Here is a 25,190-nt window from a genome sequence, read left to right as displayed (position 1 = left end):
AGAGCCAGTAAAAGGAATATAGCTTCTATAATAATTGTATTTTATGAAATAAATTCCGACAATTTTTTTTATTTATTTGTACGGTTTAATGTGTTTTTCATGATTCGTTTTCCTAAAGAATCGTTGCAAATATCCCAAGGGTCAATATTCACTAAGCACATCATAATTTGTTTAATATTTAACCAGATATGGCTCATTTGTGTAAAGACGTGGGATGTCTTGCATTTTAAAATAGATTTAATACCTTTCTGCAAATATGCTATGAAGTACTTGGCACAGTAGGCGTCTTGCAGCAAATGCTATTAAAGCTTTACAGATTACTGGCCCCAGCACTGATAAGCTAAGCTAGCCAACCACCCAGCCAGTTAGTCAGCTAGCTAGGTAGCCAGCTAGCCAGGTGAGATGGCTGTAACTAAAAACGCAAATGCATTGCCTGCATAAATTAAATGTTTACGACTTCCGCTTTGTGTGCTGCTTGACTTTTAGTTGCAGCTAGCAAATTTTTGCCATTAAAAAGCAAAGCACACACAAACACACACGCGCGCGCCTCTAAAGATGCATAAAAGCCAACCCACTCAGCCAGCCAGGCAGCCAACTAGTCAGACTTACAGATAGCAAGGACGAGCAGCTAAAGGAGATTATGCCATGGAACGGCGACTGTTGCTGGTGCGCTAATTTTTAATTACGACCACTAAATATTCAATTTTTAGTAGGTAGAAGGCGAGAGCAAACACTTCCTTTGCTGCTGCCAGGATGTCGAGCTTTTTGTTTTGCTCTGGATTAACAGCAGGAAGAACGCGCGCAAAGCCAAGGGGAGGCAGAGTAGTGGCAAGGCACAGGCATTGGGTAAGCAGTGTAATGTTTCCTGTCAAGTGTTACAACAACTCTTTGGAATTGCAAATGCTGTGATTATTTTTACTACGGCTTCGTTATAACAACAAACATTGCGTTTCACGTGCAGTAAATGCGGCTCAATTTTAAAACATCCTTGGCACTTAATCCGTTCTTCTGTCCAATGTGCACGTCGCCTTGCAATGGCACAATTGTGCGCTGTCCGTTCTTCGAAAAGGCAAAGGGACCATAGTGCATAATGCTGGCATAGTCATAGTCCACACCCAGATCGGCCGTACCTTGGACAGTGTCTCGCACGAAGAAGCGTTGCTTCTCCGGCATTATGTTCTCGAAAGCGATCCGCACAAAGTTGTCACGTCTCGGATCGGTGTGCATGTGTCGGAAGCCGAGAGCGTGCAGCAATTCATGCTGCACAATGCCCAGCAACATGCAGTTCCTGCCCAAATTCAGCTCTTGCCTCAATCCCAGATAGCCGACATAGGACCAGCAGCCGGCATCCTTGCGTTGTATAACCACCTGAGGCTCCCTAGGCTGGGCTGAGCGTCGAAAGCGCAGACAAGTCTGCGCCGATATTTTATCCATTGCTGCAGCTATTAGCGACAGTTCTGCCTTGGCTGAAAACGTATTCGAATATGACTTCCAAATAGATAAACATCTGTTTGTTCAGTTGCTTGGAGTACTTACAGAAGCCACTTGCAATGCTGTAAACGAGCGTGCTTTGTGGCCAGTAATATATGGACCAAGGCATGGCATTGCGTGCGCTGTGCTGGCTCCTTAAAGCCTTCCACTGCTGTGCACTCAAACGCATATCATCCTCATTATAGAATGCTCCGGAATCTTGGGAGCTAATTCGGGAGCTCGTCAATAGCAGCAGCAGAGTTAAACAGTGCTGCATTCTGGAAATGAGCCTCTTCGCTCTGTAACAGTACGTATTATAAGAGCCTCGAATTTCTCAACAGCAATTGAAGAACATATCAGATATATCAGTAAGTTACAATTTTCGAAGCATTACCCATGATAAGCTTATATGCTACTACGAGTAGCTGGGATCATTGAACGTAGATTGCAGATGGTATGTGGAAATTAAATTCCACCTTAAGATACTTTCTTCCATATGTTTTTAAAGTACTTATCTCTTGGCTTGTCTTTCTTAATTACAAATTCAATTATGCGAATATTGTTTCAGTGCCATTTAGGCTTTATTCCGTAATGATTCTTGCAGAAAGATGGATTTCAGTATGGGGGCGTTGGCCTACCAAGTTGTTCGATAATAATTCATAATTATCTAAGTGTTATACGAAACATCGCCCTAGCTTATTCCATAATTATAATGGCAAAAAAACGTTGGCAACGAAAAGTATGCTAGACGAATCATTTCTTCCATTTACACGAATTGTGCTAATTATTGTATTCCATTATTTTCAAGTTTAAATATGGAAATAAATGCCATGATTTTTTTGAAAATAAATGCTTATTAATATGTAGATTATTTTAAACATACTAATATCTCTCGAAACAAAGAGGATTTTCATGTGGAAAAAATGTCTAAAACACATCGATGGGTATTAAACCCATATACTACACCTCAAATGTTCAGCAAAGCGTATATATTTATTTATTTAATCGACAAACAAAGATGCCGATGTAAAAATTAAGAAAAAAACACCATTACAAAAAATATTAAACTAAATAAAACTAAGGAATAAAAAAGCCTATAGCAATTACAATAAATCTAATAACGAATCTGACTCGGTGGGGGGAATTTTATTTGCCAAAAAAAATAAATGAAAATAAAGAAATAGCAATAAAAATAAAGAAGATGTAAGATAACATTAAAATAACAAATTAAAATACTGAAATAATAAAAAATAAAATATAATTAAACGCTAAAAGAGGAGAAAGCTGACAAAATATTTGAATATTTTTTAAATGCTAGTCAAAAAATATTTTTTTCTTACTTAAAATCAATTTATATTAATGACACCCAAGATCATAAAATCATTGCATTGTAATCGAACATGTCTTAGGCATATTTGTGGCATAGAGCTATACTTTAATTGAAATAATTTTTCTCAACCGACCCACTCTACGGCCCGGTCAATAAGCCTAAATTATTTACAGCATATATTGTAAAAAATATCGATTAGATTACATCTATTGGCTGAATTAACATTTCCCAGTACCACTGAGTGTCGATTAGATTCCATATATCGGTTGTGAATGACCATTTCCCCGACCGTAAACGTTAATTGTGACACTCGTAATAGGTCATAAAATTTGTGCCTGCATAGTGCGGGTAAATATTATTGGCGCAGAAAATCTTGGCCAGTACCACTGAACGCCCCTACCTGAACGTGTCTGAAAACGGGCAAAATGCAACCATCCAATCCATTAGCTGTACTCGCTGTGATCTTAGGCCTAAGTAGCGCTGTCCTGGCGCTGCCGACGCCTCGGGTGGAGACGGATCCAGAGCTGACTGCAGGCTATTATCAAGGCGACATCGTGTTGGATGATGAACGTGAGCGTACCGGCTTGAGAAATGAAAGCTACCGCTGGCCCGATCGCATTGTCTTCTACCACATAAATTCTTACATTGGTAAGCGGAAGTCGCACTCCCTAAAACAATGGCTAAAATTGTTTCACATTCGTAGATCAGGAACACCGTGATCATATCTTGCGCGGCATTCGCATCATTGAGGAGAACTCTTGTCTGATCTTCAAGGAGGCAACCATCGATCAGCCGAACTATGTGAATGTTACCTCTGAAAATGGTGGGTGCTTCTCTTACGTGGGCAAACGAAGCACCGTCCAGCAGCTCAATTTGCAGAACTATGCATTGGACACGGGCTGCTTCCGCCTGGGCACAATAGTGCACGAGTTTTTGCACGCACTGGGATTCTATCACCAGCAGAGTGCCGCTGATCGTGATGACTATGTGACTATTGTCGAGGAGAATATCCTGGAAGGCACGGAGCATAATTTCAACAAATACAACGAGACCGTTGTGAACGACTTTGGTGTGGAGTACGACTACGGCAGCGTTATGCACTACACGGCCTACGCATTTACCGCAAACGGCCTAATGACAATTGTGCCTAAACAAGAGGGCGCCGAGGATATTATGGGACAGCGTTTGCAGATGAGCGAGGCGGATATCAATAAACTCAATCTGATGTATAAGTGTCCGCGTAAAGTCTGAGTTGCTGCTCATGTACAACAAATAATTATCTTCTCCTCCAAATGCAATGAAACTTGCTTAAACGTGCTTGTATTTAATTATTAGGTTGGGGAAAGCTAGGCAGTTTAAATTCAATGCAGTTGTGCCTATAAATACTGAAATCATCACGAAAAGTACTTGACATCTAATTAGTTTTATATTGAAATATTACAACGTTAAAGGTAGAACCTGTGAACATTTTTGGAATGCAATTTTCTGCCACACAACCTTTAATTCTTTCAAACGTTTTGACAAAAAAAATTCAAACCCTGCATCCATGGCATATACTTGTATGTATACGATGTTTTTCCAAAGTATGTAACAGAATGTATCCGTGAACGTAAAGCATAGATATTTGAATTCAGGACATCTATCTATATCGACTAAGCTTGGAAGCTAAACACCATCAGTCCGTAGGCAACAATTTTATTTTATGAAAACTGCAAACTATTTCAAAGCTATACAGAAATGTTGCTGGCTTAATTTGAAGCTTATTTTCTTCCAGAATTTCCAGTTTTATGTAATTGGCAGCACAGCACCAAGTTTTTTTGTTTTTCTTCTTTTGTGGTTCCATACGTTTATTATTATTATAGCTTATTATTGAATGTTACTCAGTCTTTATTTCTGAGCACAGTGCAGTTATTTATTTGTTTAAAGACGGCCAAGTCTGCCTGGCTCGTGTACATTATTTGTGTTGTCCATGCCTAATTGTGCGTTAGAAGTTTGAAAGATACAAGTGGCATACCTATTCCTTTTTGTCTCGAGGAATAAGTGCAATAGTCCCTTCCCTGGCCAATTCATCTGTGTGACAGTTCCCTTCAATGCTGCGGTTTCCTGGCACCACCTGGTTAACATTGATCTGCTGGGCCAACTCGTTAAGAGGTCTGCGGCAGTCAGTGACTTGACAGATAAATTCTAGCATTTCTTTGTTCCCTGGCCTTCAGATAATTTAGAAGATTCCAGCAAGTCTTTTTTAGTCGAAAGATGTACCAAATGAAACTGCAATCATTAATTTAGAAAACCCATAAAATTAAGTCTTGGAGACTTATTTACCATTTGTGTATAATGAGTCGCCGATAAAAGCAAAACTAGTTGAAATGCTGGCGTCGTATAATATTTGTCATGGTCATGCAGATTGTTATTAGTGATTGATTCACTAATTTTTCTGCGATCCCCGCAATTTTGATTAAAACCTCGCTACTACTACATTACAATACCGTCGACTTCAACAAGAACAAATTAATAAACTAACGATGGCATGTTTAATAGATAATTTATCCTCCTATTTGTATTAATTTTCTTTTCTTCGAAGCCACTTATTTCATTGGAGACTTAACTACAATGGCGAACTCATCGAGCTTATTGAGAACAACAACAGTAACGACGTCAATCTTATCGAGTACGGAAACTTGTAGAGCTACAGACATTTAAACTTCAACAATAGTAAATAAATAAATAGTAAAAAAATAGCCAAAGAACCGCGACGCTGACAACAACAGACGAAATGTTATCTCCAACGTATTATTCAACATCAATGATTGTATAGACGACAGCAATAACCGAATGCACAGGCGGAGAAATGGATCATCCGCCGACTTCAAGACTGTCTCCAACGAAGAGGCCTCCATTAACGAGATAACGACAATTTTAGTAACAACAGTAAACGAGAAACAACGTCAACTATTCGAACATCAAGCTCATCAAGCAGCGACACTTATGCATCAGTAGTACGAGCTAACGGGACAACAAATACAATTATCAGGAAAAACAACTATCCCTCTAAATACTACGAGGTTAACCACAGATATCGAGACTACATAGCCAATAGCTCGATCGCCACGAAAGTCGTATAACTTCCCACTATAACAACCTTGACACAATTGTTAAGCGAACTCACCAGAAATAATTATTTCCATTGTAATAGCTAAAGCGGTATCATCGTCTTGGGGGTAAGGCAATATTCAAGTTGTCGTTGTTAATAGATAAGAAATGTGTTCTTTATGGTATTGATTTATAGCCCCACTAATTTATTTCAGTCAGAATAAGAAAGATTATTATTAGATTATATTATGCTTAAGACATTAAAGTAAAATTAAGAGCACGCCCTAGGAGCTGGACTTCCTGTTAAACAAGAGAGCTCGCTATAGTAGAGCATCTCTTATATGCGCCCATTGAAGAATTAACAAAAAGAAGAAGAGCGAACTTAATATGGATGAAATTTAAGCCAAAAGTAGATAATTATATATCTATAAATAAAATTCCGTAAAATAAACTTCTGTTGTCTGGATATTATTTGAATCTACATACCATGTTTGGTGAATGTGGGTTCAACCGTCTCCGAAATCCAGGGGGTAATAGAAATAGATGCTGAAACTGTACATAAACATATGTCTCTATGTGATTATAATTTTTTATTTTATTTAATTCATTTAAGTTTTTTTTTAAGGAATGGCTATACGGATATAAAAGTTGGGTCGGCTCAACTTTAGCTTTCCGTTCTTTTTACGTGCTGAATTTTATTTATCCAAAGATTGGTCGCGTAACCTTTCTATAATTTTTCGTCTTGATGGTTGTTGGCCAAGTATGCTTAGTTGGCACGACAATGGTCGTTCGATAAGTCGTCGGCCAAGTTAAAGTTGTTGGCGAACTTATTGTTGAACTCTGAGTTATCCAAATCGACCATATTCCAGTTGTCGATGGCTTTGCAGTCGTTGTCCAAAATGTTGGTCTTTTTTTGGTTGTTGTTTCTTGGGTTGTCGTTCTTTTGGTTGTCGTCCTTGGTCTTGATGTTGTCGGCCAAAACGTTGTTCTTGTCGGTTGGATTGGTTTCGCTGTCGACCTCGTTGGGATCTCAGATTCTGTTGGAATGTATGTCGGTTCTTCTGGCCACTGTGTCTCAACTACCGACTCTGGCTTTGTTGTCGTTTTTTTGGTTGTTGTTTCTTGGGTTGTTGTTTTTTTGGTTGTCGTCCTTGGTCTTGATGTTGTCGGCCAAAACGTTGTTCTTGTCGGTTGGATTGGTTTCGCTGTCGACCTCGTTGGGATCTCAGATTCTGTTGGAATGTATGTCGGTTCTTCTGGCCACTGTGTCTCTACTACGGACTCTGGCTCTGTCCAAGGGTGTTCAGGTCCTGTCGGTTCTTCTGGCCACTGTGTCTCAACTACGGACTCTGGCTCTGTCCAAGGGTGTTCAGGTTCTGTTGGTTCTTCTGGCCACTGTGTCTCAACAACCGACTCTGGCTCTGTCCAAGGGTGTTCAGGTTCTGTCGGTTCTTCTGGCCACTGCGTCTCAACTACGGACTCTGGCTCTGTCCAAGGGTGTTCAGGTTCTGTTGGTTCTTCTGGCCACTGTGTCTCAACAACCGACTCTGGCTCCGTCCAAGGGTGTTCAGGTCCTGTTGGTTCTTCTGGCCACTGTGTCTCAACTACCGACTCTGGTTCCGTCCAAGGGTGTTCAGGTCCTGTTGGTTCTTCTGGCCACTGTGTCTCAACTACCGACTCTGGCTCCGTCCAAGGGTGTTCAGGTTCTGTTGGTTCTTCTGGCCACTGTGTCTCAACAACCGACTCTGGCTCTGTCCAAGAGGGTGACGAAACTGTTGGTCGTTTTGTCGTTGTCGTCCAAGGCTTTGTAGTCGTCTTGATTGGAGGCTCAGAAGGCACGGGTGGAGTCGGAGGGTAATCCGATTCTCCGCCTGGGCATACTGTTGTTGTTGTTTGTCGCGTAGTCGTTGGCATAGTTGTTGGTTTAAATGTTGGTGCAGTCGTTGGCATAGATGTTGGTCTATTCGTTGGTTTAGATGTTGGCTTAGTTGTTGGTTTAATTGTTGGTTTAATTGTTGGTTTAGATGTTATATTTATACCCTGAGTTGGCATTGTTGGAGTATCTGCGGAAATTGGAGGAGTAGATGGGAAATTGGTGTCTCCATCGGGATACGATGTAGTCGGTGGAGGAATCGTTCTAGTGGTTGCTATCGGACTTGGCTCCTTTGAAATCGGAGGAGTCGGAGGAAAATTGGTCGCCACATTATCACAGTCACTGCGTATAAGTCTATTGCAGTATTTTGAATAACAAGTGCTTGCCAGCAATAGGATTCCCATAAGTACAAGAAAGGTTCGCTTCATTTTATCCATAGTTATTATCGATGACCTTTCCAGACGTCGTATCAGCTTCCTAATGAATAGATTTAAAACCTAAGGTAGTCAACTTCTTAAAGTAAAATTTATTTGGTAAATTATGCACACCTTATATAATTACTGGCCGTGACTAAAGCTTCAAAGCCATGCATATATTTCTGCTAAAATAAAATGAAGTTCTCTTCATTTGTTTGTACTTCCGCCTAGATTTCGGAAACGGCTGAGACGTTTTTAGTCCCTAGGCAATACAAATTTATTTTATTTTATTGATCCCATTTATACTTTATGCGATTAGAGATGTAGCTTTTGCCTGTTACAAACATGTAGATATATACATACCTAACATATCATTGTAAAACTATGGTCAATTGTAAAATTGGGAATTCAATATGGTGAGAATCAGTCATGAATAGGGTTGAGAGCGAATACATGACAAGATATGATAATGGATTATCGGGGTTTAATTTTTGTTTTTAACCAAAAAGTAGTTATTTCAATTTCTAAATATAAATATAGAAATACATATACAAGTATTATTATATTAATCGTCTTTAATGCTGGGCATACGTATTAAATTATAATTTTGCAAATAGATAAGATTAGAGTACGAATACAATTAAATCTAATCCATATAAAGCAATTGATAATAGCTACAAAATATCAAAGACATATGGTTGGCCGATTGCGTCATTATACTAGAATATAGAAGGCACTACTTACTGCCTCTCCCCCAATCAATCAATATTTAGAGCGAAGCTCTCAGAGGTTCTCAGAGCGTGCCAAAAGGCAATCACACACTTGTTCACCACACCGATTACGCGTGTTGAACTAATCAGTTCCATCGATTGGCTGTGCCATTATCATTGCTTTTGCCATGAGCTCTCAATAATTCGTCATCAAGTCGTAGCATTTAGCAAAGATTGCACAGGTTAATACCCTAGCATTAGGAATGTGGGAGAGGACTGGATCAGTCGGCTTGTAAATGCTTTTATTCATACAACATTATATAATTAGTGAAATTACAATTGAATTCGGGATGTCAGGTTTAGGGCACTCGAATCTTTATGCCTTAACCAGTAGTGCTTACTTTAAGACCGGAATACTTTTCTTGATTATAGAATTGATAAACTTTTTAATAACATTTTTAGATAACGTCTGCTTCTTTAATCAGCGTTGTCCACATGACTAAAATCAAACATGGGCTCAATGAATGTAATTAAAATTAGAACGTTTTTCAAAGAGTATATTAATGTCAGTGAGTCAGAATTTGTACTTTATTGAATTTTGTTTTCATTGTACTTCAAAATTAAATCGTTCGATGACTAGCGATATCGTTTTAATTATATTGCTCGTGGATAAATAATCAGAAACATGTGCTCCGATGACGTGTGGACAGCGGCCGGGTGAGGAACTTTGAGACTACCCTCTGAAAGTTGAGTGGCATTTCGCAGAGCCATACGTTTTCTGACGGTCATTCCCCAAACGACAACTGTTGCGAAATCGGGACGGCAAATACGCTTCTATCTAATCACTGCGCACATAGGCGCTGAACTGCCCCCATATTATGACAAGATGGTTATGGCTCGAATACAGTTTTCGCTGAGAATCGTCCACGGAAGGTTGCGCTCTCCAAAGTGCAAAATTTGCAAAATGTGCAGAATGCAGTTAAACGAAAGTGGAATGTTGTGTCTGTTTTTATTGTTGTCCCTCATGCTGCGGAGTGGAGTGCAAGCCGCTCCGCGCTTACATTCGTCGTCGAATACTATTGACCCGGAGGAGGCTGCCGGCTTGGTAGAGGGTGATATGAAACTGAACGAATACGAGCAGCAGGACATGCAGGGCCGTAATGGATTAATAGCCGCAGAAAAACGATGGCCAAATAATTTGGTCATCTACAAGATATCCGAGGATTTTGGTAAGACGGAATATCCTGAAATTTCGACGTGAGCTTAACTCCACCTTCGGCCTTTCACACAGATGACTCACATAGGGCAGCTATTTTGAAGGGCATTGCAACGTTGGAGGAGAACACATGTGTTCGCTTCAGAGAGGCTGAGCCCGAAGATACGGCCTATGTGGATATTAGTGCGAAGCCAGGCGGCTGCTACACAGCCGTGGGCTATCGCGGCACTGTGCAGGAGATGAACCTGGAGATCTACCCTCTGGGAGAGGGCTGCTTCCGTCCCGGTACCATACTGCACGAGTTCATGCACGCTATGGGCTTCTATCATCAACAGAGCTCCTCCATACGCGACGACTATATACAAGTGGTATACGATAACATAGTGCCGGGCAAGGAGTTCAACTTTAAGAAGTACGAGTCCACTGTTGTGACCGATTTCGAGTTGGGCTACGACTACGATAGCTGCTTGCACTATCGCCCCGGTGCTTTCTCCATTAATGGCGAGGACACAATTATCCCGTTGGATCCAAATGCACAGATTGGCCAGCGAGTTGGACTGAGCGCCAAGGACATAGATAAGATCAACATAATGCACAAGTGTCCGCTGCTGGTATGAGGCCATATCCTCGTGAGGACCAGATGTCCTGTATACCCTACATAGTATTAGCAATTGTGATATTTCTGTGGCTAGCCTATTTTTGGCGATGATTAGCCGATAAGCTGGGGAAAAAACTTAAATATCATTGCCCGATGTATTTATTAGTTTGCCTTGTGCGCAACGTATAATAACAAAGTGAAATTTATTATACTTAGTACATACTCGAATGTATTGATTGTGTGCAGATTTGATTCCCGTTGCTTGTTTTCCAGATAAGGCTCCTGCTCTTATCTCTGGAGTGGTAGCTCCCCACCTTTACAGCCATTTCAGCTGCAAGCGCTTTAATTGCGCCTTTTGTGCAACACACTGAAGGAGCCATGCAGGTCAAGGCTGAAGCGTGCTCGACACCAATTTTACTTTCAATTAAGTCCAAACAAGCTCTGCCAGCTGCTGCTTCTACGTACTACCACCCCCATAACAAACTGGGCGCCCATGTGTTGCATCGTAATTGCGTGCTGCCTAATGCGATTTATGCGAGCATGCGAGATGCAAATGTCTTGTGGCACACACACCATTACATACATACATACGTGTATAACAGCCACAGGCAACGTCGTAGACGTAGACGGCAACAGTCTTATTTGGCCTATTTGGCCAAAACACGCTTTGGAGGCAACGCCGATGGCTGCACTCGATGCTCACAGTTTGACAGAACATGTAAGACAATAAATTTGATTCGTCTTTGCTGTTGGTACAACGTGCAGAGCACCCGCTGCCAATGCCTCTTATCGCATTGTTTCCTTCGAAATTAAGAAAGCCTGCAAACATGGCTTGCAACACACATACAATCAGAGAGTTTTACAATTCTGCTCAGCAGAAAGAGCTTGATTGATGTTTATTTGAAAGAAAAGCAGAAAATTGTGCAATAGACGGAAGCTGGCCGTGTGTGGAAATTATTTAAGCGAGATGTTCAATGTCAATCAGTATTTATATTTTAGGAAAGTTGACTTTTATTTGGTTATCACAGCTATCCCCTGATCCAACCTGATAGTAAGAAAGCAACTTTCTGCTACTTTTGACAAAGATCTGAAAACTAGTCTCCGAAGTCTGACGAAGTAAAGATGGCATCAGACAAGCGTCTTTTCCTGAAGTTAAAAGCCACATCTGTTACAAACTACCATAGATGATCAAATGAAAACCAGATAAAATTTAAATTTAAATGTTCATCACAAGTCATAAGTTTCGAGCTGCCTTCTCGTATTACTCATTTCTTTGCAGGCAACAATTCCAAGACCCTTACGATCGCCCCATATATTACACATGTACATTTGCAATTTTCCATTGCATCCAACATGCAAATGAGCTGAGAAACAATTTTTCATATCTTGGCACGTGTTTCCCGGGCAAATAATTTATGTTATGTTGCTTAGATCTGAGACCCAAGCGCCTGCAGCACTCGGAAGAGCGCATCCAGGGTTTTGAGTGAAGCCGCAAACGCCGCGTTGAATTTTCCCAACCAGCGCACAATTGCAGCCATACCGCAACCAGCCAGGCAGACATCCAGACAGCCATCTAGACGGGGATATACTCGGAACATGTGTTGAAATAATGAAACGAGTTAAAGCAATTTTCGCAAGCTGCCGAAACGCAAATGTGACCAGTTCCGAGCAATTGGTAGCGACGACATGCAATTGCTCGATTGGTGCGATTTATTGCTGACGAATCCATATTCAATTTTAAAGCGGAGCATAAATGATTTATACATTTGATTTTATTTTTGTAGCCGTTGCGCAACCACAGCCGATAGCTCTTGAGCTAAGCTCGTCGGATGTGGAAATCACTTCCGCATAGTCTCGCATAGCCTCTTTTTACGACTCATGTTGGCCACAATTTTTCATATTTTCCCATATTTATGACTATGACGTCGTAAAAAATTATGCTTTAATTTGATTATTGGGCAAAAGATGAGAGCCACATTGCGTATACGCAACGTTGTAGTCTTTGCTGTTGTTGTTTGCTATGTTTGCTTAAATAAGCTTTAAAAGATATTGGAATGGCATTTGGTAAAATCTTATCTTTGTGCCACATCACTGCACATTGTGGTCCAAAAAGATGCCATATTTTTAATGTCACTTTGCCATTAAATGCATAGTCTTTGAATTTTTATCCTAATCCATCCTATATATTTATTGTATGTTCTTAAAAAGGTATGCATGTTAGTTTTTGTAGTGGTCGTGGAATCAAATTAAAACAAATTGAGCGTTTCTGAGAAAGTGTATCAATGATTAATAATTGAGTGAAGCATGGTTAGGTAGAGTTTGAAATTGGCTCAATATCATAGATCTTAGAGCTTTTCTGTTTCAAAACTAAACTGAAAAGTAGCTCAAAATCGTGTTTCAAATTTTGAAACTGTTATGCTAAGACTGCTGCAAATACAAAAGTTTAAATTGTGATAGCTTCATTAAAATTAGCTTCAGCAGTGGAAAAAACAATTTTTTTCGAACCTTATCAACAAATAAAAAATAGTTAACAATAAGCCGATAAAATAAAATAAAATAGTTATATATTTGTCCAGCTAAAGACTAATCCTAGATAAGGTATATTATCAATTGTAGGTAAAGTTTCCAAGTCAGTTCCCTAATTTATTTATGTATGTCGACAATAAAAATCAATACAAAGCTTTTGACAAAGTCGTATAATCTAGGGGAGCCTATGAGGAAAAATAAAATCATTTCTGTTGTTCTGCTGTTGAACTGAGAAATAAATACGATCTAGAATGGTAAAGAATCAGGATTGCAGTTTAAGCAACGAAGAGCAGTTAGAAGGAATTGTTCTTGAACTTCAATAAATTGGTAATAAATATCAACATTGTTTACGATAGAAGAGATGTGAATATTGAAGATAAATCTGGACTAAAAAAGTACTCGATTGTAAATATAAGTTGCAGATTATTAGATGTGTTCCTTAAATATTTTTTCTCTTCATCGAAGTAATAGCACCATACTTCACTGAATTTTCTGCTGCCCGTTTCTTACTCGGTTTGACATGAATTTAACATTTCCTATTTTAGAGAAAGATAAAGTTAAGTTTTAATTTTTTCGGTGTTTTATCTGCGCCCAAGCCTTGTTAGCATTATCAAAGAGTGTTCGTATTGTAAGTGAATTTTAACTTCGTTCCAACGACAAACAACAAATAGCTCTTTATGCTCTTTGTGGCACTTATTGACTTGTACTTAAAGTTTGTGGCATGCCATAAAAGAGTCACTCAAGTGTTTTGAACCCGACTTTGATGAGTTTGAGTGCCTACTGAGAGACGTAAAAAGCTGTTTGTGGCACTCAGAGGAGATATTTGCCTGCTATTGAGTGCGTCTGCATGTATCTTTAAATTGTATCATGCTGGAGCGTGTAACTCTACTCTAATCCACTTATTAGTATGGGAATAATGCAAAAACAACTAATTAATTTAAATTTACATTTTGTTATTTTTTGCTCTGCCGCTTTAAAGCGACCACTCAATTGCTGGGCCCAGAGCCAGCAAGGCTGCCACGCCCACTCACCTTTTGTGCGAGCATTAAAATCTTAATTTGAATATGTAACCGGCTGTCTATACCACTATAATCCCAATTGGCGCGTTGCTGTCGGTGTTGGTTGTGGCGCTATAAGTGCGTCGTAACTGCTTGCATTTAATATGCTTCCCGTGTATGTGTGTATCTGCGATTGAGACACCCTGCAGTTCATCCAGCTAGCTTGCAACCATGCAGTACTAGCGAGCTACTAATTTGATTTAAACTTAAATGTCCTTTTTCAAGGTATTTTTAATCAACATTATTGTAAAATTTTAGTTTTAACTTTAAAAACGTCCAGCAATTATGGCTGATACTCGTAACTTTCAGAGTTCATTAAGCTCTAATCGACTGGTGTTTGTTGCCAAACGATTCACTGAAATTTGAATAATCCCAACACATTTATCGAAGTTAATAAGCTGTAATTTGCTTGTTAAAAAGGAAACTGTTAAACCTTTAGCATACAATTGTAACGATAGGCGACGGCTTAAGTTTTCGGGTAATTAATTAAAACTTTTACAGTTCTTTTTGAACATTGGTCTTCCTAGCGGCCAAATCAATTAGCATTGAGGACATTGTATTTTACAAACATTTCAGAAAGCAATTTTTTTTTATACCCTGTACCCGTAGGGTAAAAAGGGTATATTAGGTTTGTGCAAAGTATGTAACATACAGAAGGAAGCATCTCCGACCCCATAAAGTATATATATTCTTGATCAGCATGACGAGAGAAATCGATCTAGACATGTCCGTCCGTCTGCCCGTCTGTCCGTCCGTCTGTCCGTCCGTCTGGATGAACGCGAGGATCTCAGAAACTATAAAAGCTAGAATAACCAAAGTTGGCATCCAGATTCTCCTAGGTCCGAGTAAGGACGAGTTTATGTTTTTTCTTTTAATTTTCCCCCCCTTCCCCCGCTGCAGAATTTCGTCAATAGCGTCCACATTTCAAATGCTACCTCAACCAAACTTTGCACACATAATTAATATATAATTGTCTACTGTTGTTTTATTCAATTCTGTCAATTCTAAGAAAAGTTATTAGCGAAACAAATTCTCGCCAGTACAACCCCCACAAACTGCAGCAACAAGTTCGCTCTTCTTCTTCCTCTTTTTGCTGCTGCTTTGGGCGCATATAACTCAGTGACGGAAGCTTACCTGGGTACAGGGTATTACACTGTCGGGCTTGCTGGACTGTAGCGTTCTCTCTTGTTTTTATTATAGTATAAAAATGTCCACTTTTAAAAGTTTGGCACAGACATAATTGTTAACCATCTAGGCTTCTTTAATCTCAAATCTTGAAAATATTTTCCACTGTTTTCGAATAAAATGGGGGAACTACCGCAATAATGAAGGGATTGTATGGTCTGCTCTTTATAGCAAGGTGTTGGTTCGAAACAAAGGACAACATGTTTTCTTGGTAATTCTACCATATGCTGATAAATATAATCCAAATATCAATAGCATTATCTTTGGAGACCAATTTTCATAGTTGGAAAAGTTCACTACAATAACTGGTGCATACATGACCTCTAATGCTGTTGGAGGGGACTGTGTTTCCGTTTCCTGCCATTGTGTTTGTGTATCTATGCCTGTTCCTATGTCTATGGGCGTGGTCTATGGCCCTGTTGCCGTGCCTTTCTGTGCGTGGTGTTGTGTTAGAGAGCATCATGTTAATTTAAAAAGGTAATTTCGGTGTTGAGCTTATTATGCTCATTAAGTCATCAACACCAGAGCTAGGCCAGAGCCAGAGCCATAGACGGGGATTGGCACCCTGTGTCGACCAACACAAAATGGGGCGCACACGCATTATAAAGTGCAGGTGTGCGGACCAAACCGCACACATGTGTGTGTAGTTTGCACTCATTTGCTTGTTTAGCTGTTGTTGTTGGTGGTGTTGTTGTTGTTGTTGTTGTTGTTGTTGCTGTTGCTGATGCTGTTGGCCAGTGCACTTCACTTCATTTTTTTCAACAGGCTAACAGCACCGGGCCAGGACATCGAGCGTGAATTAATTTTTAATGATGTTGTGCGCAGTGAAAACTTGCATTTTGCTATCTCTCGACCAGGCCTGGCAGTCACTGAATGCATACTGCTTGTTAATTGTGTGTCTGCGTGTGTGTGTGTGTGTGTGTGTGTGTGTGTGTGTGTGTGTGTGTGTGTGTGGAGAACACCGGATGTAGGTCATTTCAAAAATTGTTTGCTTTAAATTGCATTTACGGCGACGCGCAGCCACAAGTGTTTTTTTCCCACACGCAGCCACGCACAATGATGTCAAAAGTGTGTGTGTGTGTGTGTGTGTGCTGGTATGGGGCTTAAAATTTTGTAATTAGCTTAGAGTTTTAATAAATAATGCGAAACAATAACATAAAATATAAAACGTTAAAGTTTCCATTGCTTTAAACAATAAATTGAACAAACAAAGCAGAAGGACGAAAAGCGGAACCATTTAATAAATCAAATAAAAAGGTGCAGCTCACCAATAATTGTGTTGTTGTTTTTGTGCGGCATGTAATCAGAAAACAATAAACAAATAAAATAACAATTAATTTGATTTTACAGCCTTTTGTTCTGGCGTCGCGCCAGGGCGTGGCTCTCAAGCCCCCAGGCCACTGGACACTGCACAAGTATCGTGCGCTTAAATTTTCATAATAAAATGTAATTTATTGCATTTACATAAACTTTGTATGTGTGCGTATGTGTGTGTGTGTGAGAGAGAGAGAGAGTGCGTGCGTGAATTGAATCAAAAGCAAGTAGCTACAAAAACATTAAAATACAAGTATAAATAAAAAATGTGTAAAAAATTGCAAGCTGTGTGCAATGGCCGGCGGCGACGTCATAAAAATCCTTTTGATTAATACGATCGGGCATACATTCATTGTCGTTGTATGTGGATAAGTGTATATGCAGCGGGCGAATGCAAATTAATCACTTAATTGCTTTGTCATGTGGCCAAGTGCTTAACAGCCACAATAATGTCGGATAAAACCTGTGAAAGTAATGAGAAAAAGGTAACGAAATGTGAACTGTAGAGTCGCTTTGAAAATTATAAATTATTTAGTAGCTGAGGCGTTAAATTATCTTTTGCAGTCCTATCATCCATCTGCCATTAGGGAGAGCTCCAACTTCTTGTGATACGATTACGGGTATTGTTCAATTGCTGATGATACCAATATCCTTGCTTTATCCACATATGTTCACTGATTCATTAAGAAGTTGTGGCTACCACTTCAAGAGAGGTGTCTGGCTAAGGTACTCACCAATAGTTAAGAACGTTGCATTTATTAAATAATACTATTCTGATTATCATGATGCCCATTTTCATATATTTACACAATCAGCCTCTACACTCATTATAATATGAAAGCAACTGCAGTTGTTTTAAGAAGTAGAATGCATTACTATCAATGCATTATTTGGTTGTAAGAGATATCAACTCGATCTCTAGTTTCTTCGATATAAAGAGCGAACATGTTGGAAAAAACGTTGCCCAAAATTCCTTCATTTAATTAAAATCAAACGCATAGACACAAAAAAATGTCTAAATATGAGAACTAAGTGAGGTTTTGGAAATTCAAAAATACACTTCAAAGTAATTTGGCGTGAAGAAATCCAATGAAGTTATCCAAGCATTTATTGAAATAAATATAAATAGAGGGCTTAAGCTTTTTCTTTATATTTGTAAGATCAATAGCACTTTTTCCATCTATTTTGTTAACAGATTTGGACCGAAATTGTTTTATGTCAAAGCCATATCCAAGTATCTAAAATTGTATATGCTTTATTTTATTTGTCCCTTTTTTTACATTTATTTGTTTATAAGTTCCTTGTACGACAAGAAAATGTCTTAAAAATTAATGTACTAGTCACTTTAATAGCTGAAACCAAGGACTGTTTCTGGTATGTCTTATTTCGGAACGAATACTTAGGCTTTTCCTTATTTAAGCTTTTATGTTTATTCATTTAACAGTTACACCTTACAACTCTTTCCATTTGGGCGCATTTGCATTTCTGATTCTGTTTTCTCCTGATATGAAATGTTGTAAGTAGTAAGACTTTAGTAAGTGCTGCGACTTATTCGATCACATAATTACATCTTATCATTCCTTTTCAATTCAATCATCAATATCCTGGACTTCAATCTCCTCAATCGAACAACAACACTTCAGCTTAATTTAAAATCTATTTCACCTTCAGCCCTATCTGCGAATTCGGGCCGGGTGTCAATCATTTGGTTTTATGGTACTTAGCTCGTTAGCTTGTCTGCCAATTGAAATTAATTTAAATGACATTAAAGACATTTCCCGCGAACCTTTCGCGCCTCGGCTCTACTCCACTATCATGTGGATGGCATATTTGGGATAATTTTACTGATGTTGTGCACTTTGTGTACTCGTTGTCGAGCACTCGTACTCGTATCTGCATAAATGTTTTATTATCTCACACGAGTGAGCAGTTTGCTTCGAGGCAGCAAAATGGCCAACTCGTGTCAACTGACTTTTAAGCCATATTTAATCCGGCTTGCAAGGGAAGTGCAGTCGAGCGGTCTCACGCACACCCTCACACCCACACCAACACACACGCATATATGCACCCACCGAAAAGAAAGGAATTGGGGAGGGAGGCGGGTGGGGGGTGTGTTCTCTGTGGATAAAAACGTAGCCATTGTGTGTTGCATAAACTGTTGCGACAATGTCAACATGCGAAGTTCTTCCTACCGCAAAGATGACAGATGACCACTTCATGAACCCATGAATTTTAATCCGAACGGACAGACGCGCGCTACAGGAACAACGACACAGAAACAAAAATAACAACAAAAACAATACAACATAAGCAGCAGTCGGCTTCTGTCTGCTTCCGGCCAGCAGATCTGGGCTCTGCTCCGTACTGTGGCCTGTGGAGTCTACTCTGGACTATGGACTCTGCTCTGCACTCTGATCCGCCTCTGGGCCTCTGGTGGATAATGATGGAAATGCATTCGTAAATACAAAATATATATAATATTTTTGCCATGTGCAACTTAAATATGCGACACATAAATAATTGTGCTCAGACACTCGCACCCGCACACCCAGCCAGGACAGACGTTTCCATAAAGTTTGCCTGTGGACCGCATGGCCATGGACTCTTATGCATTACGTTTTAATTTTGCAAAAATTTATTTAAATGCGAGTATAATGTAATGTAAATTTTCATTCAGGGCACTGTGCGTGCATATATGTACAAGTAGTCGGCTCGTACAATATAGTAAGTCCACACAATGCGGCATACAAACAACTCTGGAGACTGTAAGTAGTCCAGTACGCTCTCGGCTACTCAAATTAATGGATTTTTAATTGTCCCTTTCTCACTTACGGCCTGCTACGGTCGTTACCGCTTTTGGCAAGTGGCGAACAGTCAGACCAAAATACCGCATTGCCTGCTTTTCAACTCGTTGCTCGAAATATGATTGTTGTTAAGCACAAAATTTCCAATCAAATGATTAATTCAAGCAAAATTCCCGTATGTAATTTTTAACAGGAAACGAATTAATAAATTACCATATGAGGCTTAACTGAATGATTGTTTCTGAAACTTGTTCGAAATAATTAAGAAACATGCATTATACAAGTAAATGAAACACATTCGAAAACAGCGAACTAAAAATTCATTCATTCATTCAAATAGATCGAATTTGACTCCTTTTCCATTTTAAAGATTAAGTTCTACATTTAAGGTAACTAGAACAAAAATCTGTGTAATTGACCAGCTTAATATTTCTTAAAAGTTAAGTTTATCCAAGAAGCACGTAGCCAAGCCAAGTTAAGCAATGTTGTCATAATTTTCCATCAAACAAATCAATAGCTGCTTTGTGAAGGAGAGCTAGCTTCGAGCGAAACGCCAAACAGTATCTGTACAATCTGAACAATCATTACAGCGAAAGCACACTTTAAATTCTATCATCACAACAGCCCCAAGCGTAATTCCTACTTGGCTCAAACAACCGTTCCAAACGGATAATTGTGGCAAAATAATGGAAAATCCAGCCCAAGGTGCGGACTTCAACACATTGGAAATTATGTGGGCGGGCTAAAAATATACATTTAAGAAAAGTTGCAACTGATTCAGTCAGCTAAGAAGACCACCATTAATACTAAAAGTAATACTTTCATAAAACTTTAAAAATGAGAGCTACTTTAGTTAGTCTAACTCATTAATTCATTAAAAACTCTTTGGGGGCAGTATTTTTGGAGTAACCCAGAGAGAGCAATGATAGACCAGTTATTATAGGCACATATATAATCAGCATGATGAGCTAAATCGAATTTGCATGTCTGTTCTAATCACAACTCTTCCTGCAGTTGTAGAGCTATCGCGTTAAAGTAAAGCACTGAGACACCAGAGATCCAATTAATTGTATTTGTGAGAAAATAAATAATATATTTAAAAACAAAACTAATTTATAAACAGCAGAAGGCGCAGGCAAGGAACATGTCTTAACCCGTTTTTGAGTGCTTTTTATTAAAATTTTAAGCTGGAGAACGATAGGAAAAGAAATTCTTCCATCATGTAGCAATAGCTTTCTCAAAAACTTTATTTACAAATTAGTCTCCCAATAAACCAAAAGAAATCTTTTCTATTCGGTTTTTCACATACTTTTAAATATGGGAACTATTGGCGACCGAGAAATAACAACAAAAGTCTTGATATACAATTTGTTGATTATTTATAATTCTCATAAAGAGATTAACATAAAATCATTTCATATCTTTGACAGCTTATTGATGTATTGATCTGATTTGGCCATTCGCCACGTACTATCATAGTAATAGTTCCCATATCAGTCAACCCTTTAATACCAAAATAAACAACCCAAACCATTTTATGGGCGCTGTGTCGATGAGAAAAGTGGAAAGTACATCATTTTCTTAAATTAAACAAGCATACTCTTTTCTATATAAAATTTGCAAAATAATAATAATAATACCAAAAAAAGTAACTACAACTACAATTGCATAATTCGATGTATATTTATATGTGTTGAATATTTTGTATTTAATGTATTAATTTATTGAATTTTGCTTAAATAAATTATTGAAAGTTTTTATTTTAATTAAGAGATGAGCTCACTCGACTCTGCCTCTCTTTTCTTGTTTTTTGTTGTCTTCTGCTTCTCATTGGCGCAGTAACTTGTAAAATTATAAGATAATGCAGAATCTATGCCGACGCGCACCGTAAATAATTTGCGAGAGAGGAAAAAAGCTCAGCAGCACAGCTAGGCTTCGATTCCAAGTCAACACTGCGACATTAAAATAATAGTGAGAGGACGTGGCGTGAGAACGAATTTACAGTTATGATTATTGAATCATTGCCTTTACTTTTGCATTCTTAAAGAAAGCTGCAATGCAATGCTCAGTTTTGATTGACCTTTTGAACGCGTCGCGCCGTCGGGTATTGGAGTTGCCGAGAACTCCTAGAAAACGTGTAGTTAATAGTTTGAATATCAGTAGAAATATGTGAAAACATACGTATTGTAAAATATACAAGTACACAAGTATGTACATATTAAATTGTTTGCGAAGTGCATTTAATATTCTGTACACATCTGTATTTATCTACATATGTACAAGTAGTTTGGAATCACTCCAAATAAATTGCGCAGTGGCTCAATTTTTTTTCTTTTTATGTGGTAAGAATAATTCGCGAGAGAGGAAAAATGTACAGCTAGGCTTCGATTTCAAGAGCGGCTTTAATTACAAATCAACACTGCGACATTAACATAATAGTGAGAGAGCGTGGTGTGAGAGCTAATTTACAGTTATGATATTTATTATATTCTTTTTTTATATTCTTAAAGAGAGCATTTTGCTGGCAGCTGCAATGCAAGGCATAGTTTTAATTGACTTTTTGTATAGTGAATAGTTTAAATATCAGTAAAAAAAAATATGAAAACATACGTGTGCGAAATATACATACATACAAGTATGTAAGTGTAATAAAATAAAAAAAGCGCGTGCTAATAATAATAATATGTTTTTCTAAATACGTAAATGATGCGCGAAATTCATGTTGTATACATATTTATCTATGTATGTATGTATGTGTGTGCGTTCGCAGTGCCTAAAATTTTTTTTTGTTTTTTAAGTGGTAATAATTGTAATATAAATAAGTATAGTTTCCAATTCTGAAATGTATGTAAATGTAAGTACACACTGTTTATATTTTGTTACTTCATAATGAATAGTTTTAAATGTTAAACTAATATTTTACTGCGTGCCTAACATACATATAAACATGCAAATGTGTGTATGTTTGTGCGTATAACAGTTCAATTGATTGAACAATATTTGTAGCTAATGACTAATATAGTACCAACGCTTTAAAACCACAATGGTGTTCATTGTAGATAACGAATTATTCGATTTCAATTAGATTTGAAATTAGAAATAAATTAAAAAGGGGCTATGCATAAAAATACAATACTTAATATAAGGTATAACTATATTTCACTGTCGGGCTCGCTCGACTGTAGCATTTTCAATCGTTCACTTTTATGTTGTAGATAACTGTTTTCAACTTTAATGTTTGTTAAGTCTATAAACATTTCGGACCGTTATAAATCCTCAAATTATCGTAGCAGTTAATAAATATTATTGTCATTTCGTCGGATTCTTGTTTCTAGTTTATACATTGAAACTGTACACTTTTTCGAGCGGTCATTGGAATTGTTGAAGAAGTGAATAAATAAATAAAGTAGATTGCCAATAGACGCAATATCACATGTTTTATTTTGACATGAGTAAGGTTTTTTTTTTTTTTTGTGAGGAGGCTTTACTGCTGCTTTGTCATTTATAGTTATTTAAAAAGGCAGACTTGATATTATAAATATTTATGACATAGCATGACTATATCGCTATGAGTTGGTGCCTAATGCGTTCGTCTTAAGATAAGCAGCGCCGAAATTCACCCAATATGTATTCAGAAGTGTGCAGGTAATTTTTAAAGTCCAAACTACGATTTGATTGCGATTAACGATAAGGCCGGTTGTTCCGAGCAACCAACATATACTGGGTTGCACATGAAAATGTAATGAATGAAACCTCGATATATGCTGATTACTATATTGTCTACTAAGAGGCCCCATATCAAGCGCTCATAAGGTACTCACAAGCACTTAAATTTCCGCAATTCCATCAATTCCACATCATTGCTAAATTCCAACGTTGACAAGCATGCGAAGGCCGAGGATTTTGTTGCTTTAAATTTGATAAACTATGCGCCCAGATACTCGCATTTACTCGTATGTATAAATAGTTAGGGGCCAATAGGGCGTATGCGGTGTATATTACTCATACGCCCGGCCTGCCGACGGGGAGTTTATAAATTGCAAATATATATGCGCATGTAAACGGTCGGCTAAGCGAAGTCTAAGTCTAAGCCAAATTCTTTTTTTTTTTTTTGGGCGATTCTTTCATTAAATAGCGCCGAAAAATCGAGAGAAGGCGGCATAAGCCGCAGCAATAAAAATATCAACGACAGGGCTATGGGAAATTCGAGGAAATGCTGAAGCAGATACTACCATGAGGGTGTATATGTGTGACTAAAGATGTGTGGGTGTGTGTGTTATTGGTTGCTGTTCCTTTTGCTCCTTTACTTTTTTTTAATATTTTTATATACTGCACACTCAGACAAACAACATTTTATGGCTTAACTTTTTGCTTAAATAAATTTCCACTTAATAGATTCGTTACAATGAATGGTTAGCTGTGAGTGTGTGGGCGTGTGCTTATTGCCAGCTGCACACCCACAAGCACACACACACACACAGACACACATAAACCCCCTCCCCTGCATAGGGCTGTCTATTTTATCGCCTTTTGCCAGCAACAGACGCTCGACTGCCCTGGCATTGAATTTTATGGAATATTAAAAAGCAAAAGCGTGCAAGCGAAAAAAAATTATATTTATGCTTTAAGCTGTTTGTTATAGTGTGCCATGTTGTAGCGCTTGTTTCGTTTTGCGCTCGACAAAACAATAACAACAGCAGCAGCGGCAGCAACAACAACAACAACAACATTAATCGGCTGCCCTTCTTTAGGAAAATGTTGCTTTTCATTTGGTCTTCTCTTTCCTCTTTGCTCGTTGTTTTTCTTTTTTTCTGCCGTTGAAGGGCGCAAATTTGATTAGAGCAATTGTGCAAATTATAAATGACAACATTTCAGCAGCTTTAATTTAATCTCAACATTTTGCGTCAGCAGCAACAACAAGAACAACAATTGCAGCAGCAACAATCCTGCCACGTGCTTAAATGTAAACACAAAAATTAATTTCAACATATTTTTCACTTTGCAGCTACAACAGCAGCAACAAGAACCCAAGTCAATGGCAAACAACCCCCTCAGCTACCTCTTGTCAGCACCAATCCAAGCCCCCTCACCCATTACCCATCACCCATCGCCCACCCACACCCACACCCACAACCACACCCCTTTCCCGCCTTCTTTGGCACACCGTCAAAATTGGCAGCGCGCTCTTTTGGGTTTGTGAAGCGTTTTGCGCCACGCTTCGTTGGCTTTTGTTTGTGCCGTGGATAATATGCTGTTAATGTTTTCAAAGCTGGCTATGAGTTTATGTGTGTGAGTTTGAATTGAAAGGATGTGGTCGACTGCTCTGGCAAAAGGATTCTGCTTGAATTGCTGTCATTTGTTATAGCTGCTGATGTTGCTGTTTGCTGGCAACTCTCTGGCTTAGACGACGCTTTGGCAATAATTAGTAAAAGATATCAAAGCAAATGACTTTATCTCCTTACAAACTCACATACCCACACATACACGCATACATACTCTAAAAGTAAACACACATACACACACACAAGTACACGGCTACCGAGCAGCCAAAAAACAATGAAGTGGCTTTAATGTGTTGCTCTTGCGCCTGCCGTTGTTGT

General features: G+C 38.6%; 4 protein-coding genes across 6 annotated transcripts; 2 read left to right on the top strand and 2 right to left on the bottom strand.

The window, feature by feature from the left end:
• Nucleotides 1–951: 951 nt before the first annotated feature.
• Nucleotides 952–1,747, bottom strand: LOC115631230 (zinc metalloproteinase nas-13). The gene is made up of 2 exons (XM_030527938.1): nt 1,537–1,747; nt 952–1,466 (listed from the first exon to the last, which is right to left on the bottom strand). Exons 1-2 carry the CDS (start codon nt 1,745–1,747, stop codon nt 952–954), a joined length of 726 nt encoding a protein of 241 aa, XP_030383798.1.
• A 1,349-nt stretch (nt 1,748–3,096) lies between these two features.
• Nucleotides 3,097–4,103, top strand: LOC115631701 (seminal metalloprotease 1-like). Its single transcript, XM_030528528.1, has 2 exons — nt 3,097–3,448; nt 3,504–4,103. Exons 1-2 carry the CDS (start codon nt 3,226–3,228, stop codon nt 4,049–4,051), a joined length of 771 nt encoding a protein of 256 aa, XP_030384388.1. The 5' UTR covers nt 3,097–3,225; the 3' UTR covers nt 4,052–4,103.
• Nucleotides 4,104–6,066: 1,963 nt separating this feature from the next.
• Nucleotides 6,067–8,165, bottom strand: LOC115631659 (mucin-2-like). 3 transcript variants are annotated; one of them, XM_030528473.1, is made up of 3 exons: nt 7,032–8,165; nt 6,377–6,836; nt 6,067–6,315 (listed from the first exon to the last, which is right to left on the bottom strand). In XM_030528473.1, exons 1-2 carry the CDS (start codon nt 7,940–7,942, stop codon nt 6,590–6,592), a joined length of 1,158 nt encoding a protein of 385 aa, XP_030384333.1. In that variant the 5' UTR covers nt 7,943–8,165; the 3' UTR covers nt 6,067–6,315; nt 6,377–6,589. The 3 variants fall into 3 exon arrangements, with proteins under 3 accessions (XP_030384333.1, XP_030384334.1, XP_030384332.1); XM_030528474.1 differs by having other exon boundaries at nt 6,377–6,941; nt 7,137–8,165; XM_030528472.1 differs by having other exon boundaries at nt 6,377–8,165.
• A 1,497-nt stretch (nt 8,166–9,662) lies between these two features.
• Nucleotides 9,663–10,931, top strand: LOC115631729 (seminal metalloprotease 1). Its single transcript, XM_030528566.1, has 2 exons — nt 9,663–10,118; nt 10,181–10,931. The coding sequence occupies exons 1-2, from the start codon at nt 9,776–9,778 to the stop codon at nt 10,720–10,722; spliced, it is 885 nt and encodes a 294-aa protein (XP_030384426.1). The 5' UTR covers nt 9,663–9,775; the 3' UTR covers nt 10,723–10,931.
• Nucleotides 10,932–25,190: the final 14,259 nt, after the last annotated feature.

This window comes from Scaptodrosophila lebanonensis, unplaced genomic scaffold (genome assembly GCF_003285725.1).
Source record: "Scaptodrosophila lebanonensis strain 11010-0011.00,11010-0021.00 unplaced genomic scaffold, SlebRS2 tig00001412-arrow-pilon, whole genome shotgun sequence".
In the NCBI taxonomy this organism is placed as follows: Eukaryota; Metazoa; Arthropoda; class Insecta; order Diptera; family Drosophilidae; genus Scaptodrosophila; species Scaptodrosophila lebanonensis.
Note: the sequence above shows the minus strand (reverse complement) of the source record. Positions and strands in the feature narration are given on the sequence as shown.